This window comes from Indicator indicator, chromosome 2, assembly GCF_027791375.1.
Source record: "Indicator indicator isolate 239-I01 chromosome 2, UM_Iind_1.1, whole genome shotgun sequence".
Lineage (NCBI taxonomy): Eukaryota > Metazoa > Chordata > Aves > Piciformes > Indicatoridae > Indicator > Indicator indicator.
Window position 1 is genome coordinate 19,953,392 of NC_072011.1, and position 14,679 is coordinate 19,968,070.

Below are 14,679 nucleotides of genomic sequence, written 5' to 3' on the forward strand. Positions count from 1 at the left end.
AGATGAGTCTGTCAGGATGATCTTGTCGTTCTTAGACAATTCTCTAGATAGCCATTTCCAGGCCTGCTGCACTGGGGCCCCTGCACAGTGGGAATGCACTGAGAAGCATTTGAGGAAGTGCTGGCAGGAGAAGCTCCTTGTCAACTGAGTTATGAAATTTTTTCCACTGTGCTTGTAATGTGCCTTCCATTCCTTCTCCTTCGACTTCCTATTGCTGTGATTCATCATGATCTACATATGAGAAGAAATTGGCATGACACATGGTCCCACACAACAGAATATCCCTCTTGCATAGAGAGACAGTGTACATGTAGAGAGCAAGGGGATGTTGACAGAAATGTCTCTGCTTTTGGGTAGGGCTTGAATACCTCCACTTTAAGCAGAGTTATTCATGCTTAATGAGCTCTTATTTCATCTGCTCTCTTAAAAAATAATACAATTATTGCTTTTAGGGGGGTTGGTTTTATTTGGGGTTTTTTGACTAGTTGTGTTCTGTTTAGTCTCAATCTGTCAGCAATGCTGGTAGATGCTGTTGCCCATTTCACCCATGTCCCCTGGCGTGACAGAAATAGATGTGACAGGAAATAAACTTTTGGCCTTCTTGCACAGCTTTCTGAAATTTTCCACCACACTGTATTGTGGTTTTGTTCATGAGATAAAAGGGCAATTAGTTTCCCTCATATTCAGGCTTAAGTCATTCATAAAAGCCAAGATATTCAATGAACACTATCAAATACTTCTGCAAGGAAATTAGACAACAGTAGTTCTTTCTATGGAAAAAATTATGACCTGGGTAACATATTAAAAAATTGACTCAGTGATTCGGAGGCAAAATCTCATTTTAAAAAATTAGTCCATCATCTAGAAGTCCTAAGCTATATACAACATGCTTGTGGAATTGAATTATGCAGGTGGCAGCGGGTATTGTGCTGGCAGTTGCAGATGCAGGGCCTGGTACATCACAATTTGAGCTGGTGGTAAGCCACATAACAGGTGGTTGTGGGGTGGATTTGGGGAATAGTGGCCCTCAGGTCAGACAAGGATGAAATTCTATCAACTGCAAGCACCATCATTAACGAGAAAAAAAGAATCTCAAGCTTCCTAACAGTATGCTTTCTCTTAATATCTTTGGAAACCTTTTAAACAGGGAATGGGTCCAGTCTTGAGCTGATGCCTGGATGTGCCTTACTCAACACAAGAATATTCATGAAAAAGCTCATCTAGAGGCATGGATCATTACTAAAAGAAAATGCTTTTTAAAAATAAATTTAAATAGTGCATAAGTTCTGTTGGTAGTGTAAATTTGTATTAAAACTTTGTATAACACTATCACACACAAACTGTGCATGACAAGACAGAGGACTATAATATTTTTATTCATGTCAGAAAATAAAAAGTGCCTTTTCTGTCCACACAATAAATACCTTATCTTAATTATGTCATAAATTAAGAGTATCAATCACACAATTGTACTTGGAGATGTAAAACCTAACTCCTGTTGATATTATTTAGCTTATTAATAGTGGTTTTTTTTAAATCTCAAGGAACTACTAATAATTACTAGAAGGAGCAAGTAACTCCAGCAATGGGATTTTTTTAAGGTATCTATTTAAACTGATGACAACGTCCCCGTTGAATTAATTTGAAATGAGATTAGGTACATGAAAATTCATTTTCTCCAGTTCATATTGATGGAAATAAAAAGTAAGATCTTGTTCTAACATCCTTGTCTCCTGTACAATAGCTATTCCAGGCAGAGATGTTCAGCCGCCAGCAGATTTTGCATTCAATTATCTCCGATGGGCAGCACCTCCTAGAACAAGGACAGGTCGATGACAGGTAGGCATTCCTGTATTGTTGCTGCTGCTGCTTATGTAGGTAATACTTACATTAGTGGGCAACTTCCAAACAGAGAAGGTACCAGATGTCAGTGTTCAGGTCATGCTCTAGTGAAGATCATGTTCTACTGAGGTAAAAGTTACCACTGCTGTGGTTAAGCTATTAATCAGGTGATTCTTAAGTAAGGTGGTGTACTTTAAGGATGCTATGAAGTATGTGCATGTGTGAATGCATTTGGGAATACAGCAGCCTTGAGGCTGCTACTCTGACAAAGATTTATCTTGGATTATCAACCATGTTAAATATGTGTCACTTGATGAAAAAAGGTTGGAGTGACAGATCTGGTGAGTTATATTTGATACATACCAGCTGGGGATTTCCCTTTACAGAGGGGATTCCCGATTGTTGTTTAAGAATGCCTGCAGCCTAAATGTGATGAAATAGGAATTAATTCTCTCTGAGATTTTATTTTAAACACTTGTGATCAAATGAATGGAAATCAGTGAAACACCATTGGTTTCATACTTGTGCATATGCATCAACTTTCTTAAGGGTATTATGGTCCTAATATTGGATAAACTGCTTATAGATGTTTGCTGTATATATCTCATTCCTATTTTGAGCTCAGTAGTACATTTGAAGGGGAACTGTGAAATCTCCATGGTTTACTATGAGTTTGGCTAATTCAAAGTGGCAAAATTTGTGGGTTTTCTTGAAATATTTCTGGTAGAAGAGTTTTGTGTTCAAGGTTTGGATCTTTTAAGGTCTCGATAACTGGAGCCTTTTAATTCTCCCAGTACATGAAATGTGAAGTTCTCATCCTCAGTCTGCTATTGTGAGACTTCAGTACTGTTCTCTTAATGTTTCGTAATTGATAGCCATAAAACATCTTCCCTTTCCCTTCAGTTCATTTCTTTAAATAGCTAGATTAAAGCACAAAGGTTACTATGTATTTTTCTTTATTTATAACAGAGATGAATTTAATCTGAAGCTGACTCTTCTGAGTAATCAATGGCAAGGAGTAATTCGCCGGGCACAGCAGAGAAGGGGGATCATCGACAGCCAGATTCATCAATGGCAGCGTTACAGGGAGATGGCAGAGAAACTGCGGAAGTGGCTGGTGGAAATATCCTGTCAGCCAGTGAGCGGGCTGGGCAATGGTCCTATCCCATTGCAGCAAGCCAGAGCATTGCTGGATGAAGTGCAGGTATGCCCAGTGTGTTTGAAGAAAGAGAAAAAAATCCCCACCTTTTTTACAGCCTTCATAATTTGGAACATTCTTTAAAATATATTAGATTTAGAGTATCTGTTTTGCAGAAAAAAATTTGGATGCTAGCTCTTGTTTGGAGCTGGCATAGCCTCAGAACCAGCAGTGTGATGGAAACAAAGTGGGAGCTCATCAAGAACATGCAGTGGAGAACTTACTGAGCACTCTTTCAAGCCTTGTTTGCTTTTGGTTTTGCTTTGTAGCTAACATTAGACTGAACCTGCCTTGAAAAGGCAAAGGTGGCTTTTTAGAAGAATGTATTCTAGCTAACAAAAAAGGGTACTTGGAGTGTCCATTCTTATGTGAGGTTAACAGTATCTATTTAGCATCTTGGTGTCTTAAAGCTTTTTGGCATGGAAAAATGTATATAAAAATAAAGCTTATAAGCATAATAGGCTCTAGAGAAATTATTTCTCTTTAAAGGCAATTGAGATACTGATGCTAATGAGGAGAAAGAAGTCTTTCCTGCCTTTATCACCTTGGTGAAAATTTCAAAAGGTCTGCTGCCCTAAATGATGATGAAAAGGTTAGGGTAAAGTATTTGGACCATAGCTCATGCTTAAGCCAAAGTATGCGATCAAATAAAATATGAGCTTGAGATTTAATTATACTGCTAATTGTAACTAAAAAGATAAAACTGAGAGAAAACTGTTAATGTTTTCAGCTTAAAGAGAAAGTTCTCCTAAGGCAGCAAGGCAGTTATATCCTCACTGTGGAAGCTGGGAAGCAACTGCTGCTCTCCGCCGACAGTGGAGCTGAGGCAGCCTTGCAGACAGAGCTTACCGAAATTCAGGAGCGCTGGAAGATAGCTAGCACCCAACTGGAGCAACAAAAGAAACAGCTCACTTTACTGCTGAAGGTAAGTGTTTGATTTCTTCTGTACTTCTTCAGCCAGTTCATTGTTTCTCATGCAAATTGATTAAATCGTCTCATAGATATCAATCCTTCATTACATTAGGATAACTTGCTCTTAAATACACCACTTTTCAGTACTATTCGGACCAAATGGGAAGGGTAAGTATCTGTTCTAGAAGAGTGTGTCTTGCGTTAAGGAAATCACAGACTAGTGTCACATAAGCTCATATTACTTGCTAAGAAGAGCAGAAAGAAGACACAAAAGGGAGGGGTTTTGTACCACCTGTTGTTTGTAGTTCTCCATCCTGAAAATGATAACGAAATACTGATGCAGATTAGAAAAACAAAAAAGAAAGAAATGGTTGAAGGAAACAAATTCATTGTTTTCTGATATCACACAACTGTCAGTCTTTATGGGTTAACTGGCTTACTAGAGATCTTTCCGTCTCTAAAGATGTTTTTAATAGACTTAACAAGGCAGGTAAAACCATAATGTTACATGATGTTTGGCATGGTTTGATTGCATTGGACAGATTTCAAGGTTTGGAAAATATACATCAGTAAAGCTGGGTGTAGCTGCTGAAATGACAACTTAGAAGAGGTGCTGCAGGTGCTTCAGTAAGACCTGAATTTGCAATATCCCAAAACTACTTTTTTTCCCCATTTTCCTGGAGGTTAATGCACCTGAATGGAGCTTTTGTCAAAGAACAATGGTGTGTTTAGTATAGGCATTCAAAAAAGAAATTGAAAAATAACTTTGGCAGGGAGAGGCTTTTCGGAAAGAAAGGAGTTGGATCTAAACAATGTCGTAATAACAGGAGGCTTTGGTATGTGTACTTCTACTAGCAGAGAGCTACACAAAGTAAAACGGACAGTTGTAGAAGGGACACAAGCTCTGAGACCACAAATATTATTAGGGGGGCGTTTCAGAAACATTATTAATATTAAAAAGTCTTTGCTGTTTAGTAGTTAGTTAGACAAATCAACTGACATAAGTATAATCCAGTTCTGAATAGAAGTCTAATAAACATTCTACCTTCAGGACTGGGAAAAATCTGAAAAGGGCATAGGAGACTCTCTGGAGAAACTAAGATCATTCAAGAAAAAGCTTTCTCAGCCTTTGCCAGAACACCATGATGAGTTGCATGCAGAGCAGCTTCGTTGCAAGGTAAAGCACGTGTTCTCTCCCTACTGTTGCATCATGTTTGTCTGCCTTTGTGTAGCAACTTCCACTGTTAATGGCTGGGCTGTGCAAAGTAGTCAGCCATCTCTGTGACAAGAAACTATCCATGTAACATTTGAACAGCATAATACCTGCTTGATCTCACTATAATGCAAATCCTGCAGGGTAAATATAGACCTGATCAAAGTTAGATAAGGTCTGATAAGTACTGCAGAAGCACTAAGTACTGGTGTGGTTTTATTACAGAAATTCTAACTTCAAATTTGAATTCCTGGTATCTAAACTGTTGATTTAGTACTTTTTATATGAGGTGAGATTGTTGGGGGTATCTTAGATAACACTTACGCTGTGTTCTTGGCCATTTAGAAATGGATTACACCTTGAGAATATTTTCCATGCAGAGAAGCCATAACCAATACTTGGAATGTTCATATACCTTTGGACTTCAGAGAGATTTGAGTAGTGTATTAGTTTGTGGCTACTTGTTACAAGAATGACATACATTCTCTGTTGGGAAGTTTCTGCCCTCATAATTCTGAAAATACTGCTACATATAGGGTTGGGGTTTTCTTTTTGGGCTTGGAATACTGAGTCTGATACAACTTCGATGCAGTAAGACATCAGTGCTCATCTTCAACACATTCAAAGTTTTATTTGTTAGCAAACTAGTCCTTTTTCCTTGTGCACTTTTTTGAAGGAGTTAGAGAATGCTGTTGAAGGATGGAGAGATGACCTTGCACACCTCTCTCTGCTGAAGGAGAACCTGTGTTTGTATATCAGCGCAGATGATATCTCAATCCTCAGTGAGCGCATAGAGCTTCTGCACAGACAGTGGGAGGAGCTGTGCCACCAGGCAAGTATAGTACTGAGTGCTGATCTGAGTATGCAGGGTACATAAGTGTTGGGAGAAAAGCTGAATGCAAGATGCATGTACACATACTCATTCAAAACTGACTTCTTGCTGAATCAAGGAAGACATCTGTTGAAATGCTTCTTTTAGTTGCTGCTATGCTGCTAGTGTTTTTAGATCTCTTGAACTGTGTCATGACTGTGAGGTTGAAAGCCTTGAAAAACTGCCAAAGAAGTCATACTGTGTATTGTGGGAGTGTGGCATGACTGACTGGGGAGAACACAGAAGTAACAGAGTCAGCTGTGCTTTGATTGAGGAGTTGTGCTTAGAAAGGATGTCCCCTCCCCACTCAATATTATTGTATTGTACCATCAGTTCTTCTGATACCCTCTGCTTCCTCAGACATTGGTGTGTGCATTTCTCTTAGTCTGAGGCTGCAACCTGAGCTGAAGACTGTTTAATTGTTCAGGTGCGTCATGTGTTTAGTGTGTTTCTTGACTTCGTTTTGCACTTGACAATCCAGGTAATAGAGTGCCCCTCACTCAGCTTTTCAGGTTATCCTAATGTTATTTGTGTGGTTCAGTAGGGGTTTCAGTCTTGATATACTGGGAACATTTTTAAATAGTTAACTTATATTAATTACCTGTGAAGGCTTCAAAAATGCCCTCAAAAGTAGGAAAAATGCTTAGCAGTCAACAGCATCGATCTTGTGATCAGTTGCTTGCATTTGAATGATCCAATGCAGACACGTCTAAACTGAAGTGTAGTCACTGCATGTATGTTTATGGAAAGGAGGGAGCCAAGTAAAGAAGTTTTATCTTAGTTTTGTGCATGCTGATTGCTTCAGGATGTAACCTAGTGCAACGCTTTGTTCAACCGTTGCTTATTTCCGGAACGCTGCCATCAAACCTCGAAAAGGAAATGCAAGATCACATGTATGGCCCTGTTAAACCTAACTCGAGAGTTAAAGAACAAACCACTCTTGTTTATGAAAGAATAGGTGCAGTCTTCATCTTCTCAGTTGAAAGGCTGATATAAAGTCAGAAACAATGCAGATTACAATGGGGAGGAAGTAAGTAGTTACGCAGATGTCTGAAACTATAGACATGGTTATGCTGTTCACCCTCTACTGCTATTTTGATTTCAATGTCCATCTTTATCTTCTATTGCCATTCATAGCCTGAGATGGTACCACTGCTTTAAGCAATTTTTAAACATAGAAATGTCTTTCTTCCTCCTGTATTAACTTTTTTTTGCCTCTTTTTTTATGCCTATTCTTTCCTGTCAGGGCACATCTCAGTCCTTTGGAATCTCTCGAGGTGTCATGCCCATTGAGGAGAAATAGTTGTCTGTGAAATTAGTGTGTTGAAACTCAGGTAGAAAATTACTTCTGCAAAATATAGTGTATCTTAGATTTAGCTTTGTACTTAACAAATCATGTTCACGTACAAATTACAGTCTTTTGGAATTTGGCCTGTCTTTTGTATATATCAATTTTCCTGCTTCGTTAAGCACTTTTGTCTTCCTTTTTTATTTAATCTCAGACTAAAAAGAAACTATTGATATACTTTAAAACATTTTATAAGTGAGAAAAAATGTTTTGCTTTTTTTTCTTTTCTCCAATGAAATATTTGGATTAGAGACATTATAAAACAAGATATTGACAGGCTACTGAGTGTTATGCTTGAATGCCTCTCTTTTTGCATATGTAGCTAACAGAAAAGCTAAGATTAACACCTCTAAACTCAGAGAGAGTCACACTAAGTTTTTGCAGTACAGTTTTAGTTTGTTTTAATGGCTAGTGGCTGGAACAGTTTTGTAGGGCCAGAGGAATTCAAAGGCACAAAGTGTTTCAAGCATCTCTTAACTGCATTTCTATTTTGTTTTTACTTACTTTAAATACATTTCCATTTTGTTTTTATTTACTCTCTGCAAATGCTTTAAGGTCTCCTTACGTCGACAGCAAGTTAGTGAGAGATTGAATGAGTGGGCTGTCTTCAGCGAGAAGAACAAGGAGCTCTGTGAGTGGTTGACACAAATGGAAAGTAAGGTTTCTCAAAATGGTGACATCCTCATAGAAGAAATGATCGAGAAACTTAAAAAGGTATAGTGCAGTGTCTGTCCACTTACATACTGTTCTTTCACTTCTTACTTGTTTTGTGTTGCAAAGAGGGTACTGAATTAGCTGAAATGAATGTTTTACCTTACACTGATGTTTATAAATTCCAGTTAAGACTGTGTTTGTGTTCTCTCACTATGCAGTATTTTCCTCTCCTTCTTGAGGGAGGATCTACCAGCACACTAAAAAATTAAGTGAATGGAAAGTCAAAGGCATCTGAATGCTTTACTAAATATCCACTCAGAATTGCCTATAATGAGATAGCAGATATGTTTATAGAAGGTGTTGTGCTTTGGTTCGTTGGATTATTTTTTTTTCATTCTTCTGATGTTTTAAGATGTCTCTCCACAGTACCAATCTCCAAAGAAACAACATTCATTGACATTTTTGTGTGGTTTCTTTAGTACTATAGAGCAGAGTGTATTCAGAATAAACACCTTGATTTCTGATTGTCCTTACCATCCAGGATTATCAAGAGGAAATTGCTGTAGCCCAGAAAAACAAAATCCAACTTCAGCAAATGGGAGAGCGACTTGCTAAAGCCAGCCATGAGAGTAAGGCATCAGAGATTGAATACAAACTTGGCAAGATCAATGACAGGTGGCAACATCTTCTAGATCTTATTGCAGCCAGGTAAAACAGTTGTTTTGCTTCTAAGTACTTTGTGGCAGAAATTAATATCCTGGATATCAGCATTTCAAATCTCTTTATTATCTCCACCTTTTCATCATTAACCATGAAATGAGCTTTTTCATAGCCATCAAACCATTTCTGTGAAATTCGCCTTCTTGTTGTACTTTACAGTACCTGGGTCAATTCAAAACATTATTTGCTAGATGACATAGGATCTATTTCAGTCATATTTACGGAGCCTTGCTCCAGTACTACCTTACTTTAGGTGAGTGCAAAAGCAGTTTTTCTAAAAAATTCTTGGCAGAGGAATCAAAACACTCGTGGCTTTGGATTTCAAGAAGAGCAGTTCCAAAACGAGTGTTAGTTTTTCTGCCTGATTACTTTTTCAGAAGTAGCTGCAGGTAGGTGTATGCACATTGGGCCTAAAGATTCTTTTTACCTCAAGGTCAAAAATACAACAACAATTTTCATAACTTAAGGACACAGAGGCTTTTTGTTTGGTATGTGAAGAAACAGGTTTTTTTATTTCAATACTTTCTGTTGAGTCATGCTACAGACTGTCTCTCCTGCTTTTATACTTCATGATATAAGGATATGAATTAGTAGTACTTCAGTTCTGCTAGTAGCAAAAGGGTTTGTTTAGTTATCCATTCTTTTTCTTATGTTACTGCATTCCTGCTCTGAAATCTGTATGCATGGGGGCAGTAAATTCTATATAAGCAGAAGCATTTTGGTGGCTCCTTTGTTGGCCACCTTTAGAGGGGTTCATTTTAAAGTAATGAATGCTGTATATTTCTTACTGAATAATTAAGTCAGGAACTGGTGCATCATGATTGAGGAGCCTGCTGGTTTCAGAGAATGTTATGCATCACCAGCTGCTGAACATAAAATATATTTACTGTATTTTTGTATTTGTCTTTTGAAACACTGTTTCAAAAAATAAATGTTTAAGTAATACTTTCAGGAATTTTCTAGTGAAAAGTTACTGCATTCAGAAACTGCAAAACACATTTTTATTAGATCTGTATTGTCAATTCAGTATTAGAGCTTAGAGGAACAGGCTAAGTGTTTAGTATTTTGTATCATTCCTGGTGTAGGGAGCTATAAACTGCAATATTATACATTGAAACTTTCTGATTTTATTATCATGAAGTAAGGTTCTAAAGTAATTAATGTAAAATATTTATTTACTTTTATTTCCAGATAATTTCAACTTAGCCTTCTCAACACTGTTGTATGCAATTAAACATTTAATCCTTTTCATTCCAGTGCTTAGTGAGGTGAAAAAACCCTGCAAAATTTGAACATTATGTTGCTCAAGTTGAGAAGTAGATGGTAGAGAGGTTTGATGCTAGTTTATGGAAATTTTGCTAGTTCAGCTGTAGCTTCAACTGGCTGATAGCAGTTAAAGAGGAAGTTGTTGATTAATGTATATGCAAAGTACTTGTGTTGACATCTGATTCTCTCTGGCGAAGGGGATTTCCATTTGCATCCTCCAAGGTAATTTTTGTAAGGCTCCAGAGGCTGTTTAGAATACATTGTTGTATATTGGGCTGTGTTCCTGCTATGATATTTTGGAGTTTGGAATGTATCATATAGCATGATTTTGGCAGCACTCAGCTAGTGCTGAGTTAGTTGTTCTGGTGTTGGGAATAAAGTACATCTTTTCTTATTCTGGATCCCCTGACAGCATTAATAAATTATTCGAGCCTGCGTCCTTTTCTGCAAAGCTATAGTCGTCCCTTGCCTGGAGCATTTTTCATAGTGGTTTGTTTCCTACAGCTGTGAACAAATAGTGCTCCATAGAAATGCCTTAGTAATATAGTAGGATAATATCCACCCAGTATGATGTTTGTTGATTTTATGTGCAATGGAACTTCTCCATTCACCTGTAAAAACATCTTTCTTTCTGTCTGTCTTCTTCCTCACTCAATTTTTTGTAATTGCCTCTTCATTCTGAGGAGGTCTGTAACTGCCAAAGAGACAGTTACAGAAAGTTGGTCGTGTCTCTGCACCAAAGACTTCTGTTTCTGTCCTTCTAGAATATTTTCATCCTTTCAGATTATTTTTTCTGATATGTCAGCCTGTTGCAAAAAATGTTGCAGATGTTTGCAGCCAGGAAGCAGTGCTATTGCTGCAACTGCTCAGACTTTGCAAAGAAGGCTTTGTTACATGTGTCTTCATCCCTTCCCCTAGCACTCAAGGTCCACATTCCTGGAGATCAAGTCTCGCGCATGTTGATGAATGCAAGTTTTATTTAGAAACATGACCACTTGTCACCATTCAGTCTCATGTTATCAAGCAACGACTGCTAACATTTGTTTGGCATGCAACGGTTTTTGTACAGTACTCACCAGCAAAGAGAAGTGTGTTCTCTTTCCTCCCCCCCTGCCCAAAGCGCAGTGTTTACAGACTTTTGGAGTGGATGTTCTTCTTTTTAATGCTGGAAAGTTTCATGGTGGTGGCAGAGGACTTGTATGCTGTGAGGATGGCAGAGGACGGCAGTGTGGATTCAGATCTCCCAGACTGTAATTGTGATATCACAAGGCAGGCAGCTATTTTTGTTTGCTTTTGACTGTCTTGGCTTGCTGGGAAACTAATTGAAGTACTGATATCTAGAAATCTCTACATTAGCTAGAAATTACTGGTTTGGGTTCAGTTTTAAAATAGTTGACAGTGGTAAGAGCATGCTTTGTTTTGCAGATAGTACTTTCGGGTCTCAGAATACTTTTTTTGTTACAGATACAGAACAATTAAAATTTCTTCAATCTCTGAAAGAAACTATAGACTGGTTTACTGCTGTTTTTAAATACAAGTATATATACACATGAGAGAAAGCAAGCAGCCTTTGCTCACTGTGTCATCAAAGGGGTATGGATACAAGTGGAAGGCAGAGGAGAGAGGTTGTAAGAAAGTAATTTCAGACTAAATTTATTGGACCTGTTCTCTCTAGTACATATTAATGATTGATTTGTAACTGCATGTGCTACATGAATTCAGTCTACATCATCTTGGATTTTTGATTCAGTTTCTCTCTTTTTTTTTTCCCCTTTCACATTATCTTTTCTATAAGTTTTGCTGTTGTTCAGAGTTCTAGAAATTTATACTGTGAAAGGGGAAACTGATCTGAAGAGCAAATATAAGTGGTGGTACTAGCGTCCTCATATGCAGTAACACTGTACTTTGGACACTAAATTTTTTTTAATCATAAAAATATTATTTTTAACCTTTTTTATTTAAATAGTGTAGTATTTTTCACTGTTTCATAGATTGTTTCTTGAAACTTCATCTCCATTTCCAAGTACATTCCTTTTTGAAAAAAGCTTTTCTTGTTTCTACTAGTTTTGTGCAGACTTAGCTAAATACTCTTGCTGATTTTTTGTGTGTGTTGCTATTAAATTTTAATATTAGTAACCAGCTGTCTAAATGACTAACACAATAGCTATGAGTTGTATATGAGACATCATTATGTATTTACAGGGTTGTTCCTGTTTAGGTTTAAGTGTAATCTAAGGCTGTCTGATTTAGGAATAGATGAATTGAAGGTATTTGTGCTTAATTCCAGCTCCAAGTTGTTTTCCCACTGCCTTTTCTTAATGTAAAATAGACATTTTAAAGTTACTACTTTCTTGGGGAAACTGAAGTGCAGTAATTGCAACACTGAAACCTAAATATCATAAGCCCATTCAAATTTTTAGGTGAGTTTTCATTAGTAAACCATAAAAGCAAACAATTAAATTCTGCAGTATTTTCCTTTCTGAGAGTCTTAAGTATTTGTAAGTGGTAGGAAGACTGATGTATGTCTGTTACATTACAAACAAACAAAACTTTAAAACAACTGTATCATGGGTCCAGCCCTTTGATTTCAATGTAGAATCTTAATTATCCAAGAGAGGAGTTATATGAAGTCTCTTGTAGTAAAATGCACACTGCTGCAACAAAAGCATGAGATGATTACTGTAATAATCCACTGTTTAAACATAATCTTGTAAATGGAATCTCAGAAGGTCAAGCTACAGTTGACTAGGAATTGCATGTACTTGAATGGTTTATAATCTAATCTTTGTCTCTAAGCAAAGATTTTAGTTTCATTAGCTTTCAGACCCCATCATTGGCATGGAAAGAGGATTTTGAGCTCTGAAATTTTTGAGTGAGATATTTTTGTTGCTTACCCCTTATGCAGTTATTTGTACAAAAGCACAGCATTCAGTGAGATGACAAACACAGACATCTTACCTGCTAAAAAAAAAACAACTCTTAGATATGATGTGTTTCATCTACTGCTGGTTTGTAGATATGTTTTCATAGTAGCTGAAGGCACACCACCATATTGCAGTTCAGTCAAAAAAAGTAAGCTCTGCATACTGCGAACAGCCTGTGTTTGTTTCTATTTGCATCATGGGCAAGGAACCTGATTCATTTAGCAAGTCCAATTTCATCTCCATCTCCCTACAGTTGAAGGGGGATGGGGGGGATGAAATTAGGCTTGCCAGGGAGAAGCCTGGAAATGGCATGCTGATGCCTGTGAGACAGTATGCTAGTGAAATTTTTGAGTTGGCCTGTTTAGATTGGATATTAGGAAAAAATTCTTTACTGGAAGAGTGGTCAGGCATTGAAATAGATTGCCCAGGGAGGTGGCAGAGTCACAGTCCCTGAAGGTGTTCAAGAAATATGTGGACGTGGCACTTTGGCACTTGGTTTAATGGCTATGGTGGTCTTAGGTTGAAGGTTGGACTCGATGATCATAAAAGTCTATTTCAACCAAAAAAAATCTATGAGTCTATGATTCTATGTCAGACTCAGTACAGAATTTACATGCAGGTAATTGCAACAGTTTGGCAGGAGGGCAGATTTAGCAGTAAGGTTTGGGCTTGGCTGTTGTGTTCTTTTAGTATGTTACACTTTTCTTTTTCTCTCTTCAGTAACTTAAGTCGTGTGAATGAAAATAGCTCTATTTGGGCCAGGTTTGCCTTTTGCTGTGGCAGGGATGTATTCCTATGCAGTCTGCCTGAGGTAAGGAGGGCATTTTCTACATGATGGGCCCTTTGTCAGCTGTTGCAGGCAAAATGTAAATAAAATCTGGCACAGAGGCTAGAGTGCTATACCACTGCAAACAAGAAAAGCCCAGACTGACAGCTTGGGCTTGCAAATGACAGTGACTACACAGGACTGACATGATTCATTCTTCACTTTCAAGCATGCCTGCAAATAATCAGCAGCATCCAACCTTGAAAATCTAAGCAGAAAATGAGCAAGATTTCACTCATCGGTGCTTTCTTGCAGTCTCTGTGAGCAAGTTTCAATTGGTCCAAATTCACGATGCACTGTATGTGCAAGCATAGGTGATGAGGAGATGATGCTCTTAGACACTGGTTGTTCTCATAGCGTCTCACCAATATAGGTGTTTTTTGGGGGTTAACTTGATAATGGGGACTGGGAGGAGTGTTTGAGCATGAATATGTTGGCTTCAGTCCCTTCATAGCAGATTTTCAGATTACCCAGATTTTTTCCAGTTACCAAGATTTTTTTTCCAGAACACAACCCCGTAGCTGTTGGTCATGAGTTTCTGTCAAGGATGATGCATTCAAACTGTTTTTAATCATGGTTGGAGGTAAAGAGACAGTTCGACCATTTGTGATCTAAAAGAGGGCTAGAAAAAGACAAAATTTTGAAAGAATTAACTTTTAAGTCTTTCAAGTTCATGTTAGGAGCTCTGCATTTCCCTTTGGTAAGAGAAAGACACCCATATTAGACTCTTAATGGTCAGCTACAAGTGCTGCTTTAAATATGGAAACACTTGATAAATTTGCTGGTATTATGGAAACAATGTCAATTGCTCTGTTTGAATTACAGGGTAGTCAGGTGGCATTTTGTTTGTTTGACGAATCTGACAGTCTTGTATTTTTCAAGCTGATTTAGTCAGCCATCTGCAC

At 37.7% G+C, this 14,679-nt stretch overlaps 1 protein-coding gene across 3 annotated transcripts in view; it reads left to right on the forward strand.

The window, feature by feature from the left end:
- SYNE1 (spectrin repeat containing nuclear envelope protein 1) overlaps positions 1–14,679 on the forward strand; it is a 295,201-nt gene that overhangs the window by 246,960 nt on the left and 33,562 nt on the right. Inside the window, exons 122-128 of one of the 3 annotated variants that reach the window (XM_054395242.1) lie at positions 1,745–1,839; positions 2,812–3,046; positions 3,771–3,965; positions 5,004–5,129; positions 5,842–5,997; positions 7,940–8,098; positions 8,580–8,746. In XM_054395242.1, coding sequence (XP_054251217.1) covers positions 1,745–1,839; positions 2,812–3,046; positions 3,771–3,965; positions 5,004–5,129; positions 5,842–5,997; positions 7,940–8,098; positions 8,580–8,746 — 1,133 coding nt within the window. Of the gene's footprint in view, positions 1–1,744; positions 1,840–2,811; positions 3,047–3,770; positions 3,966–5,003; positions 5,130–5,841; positions 5,998–7,939; positions 8,099–8,579; positions 8,747–11,201; positions 11,294–14,679 lie in introns of those variants that run through there. The other 2 variants (XM_054395257.1, XM_054395250.1) reach the window with 2 other exon arrangements.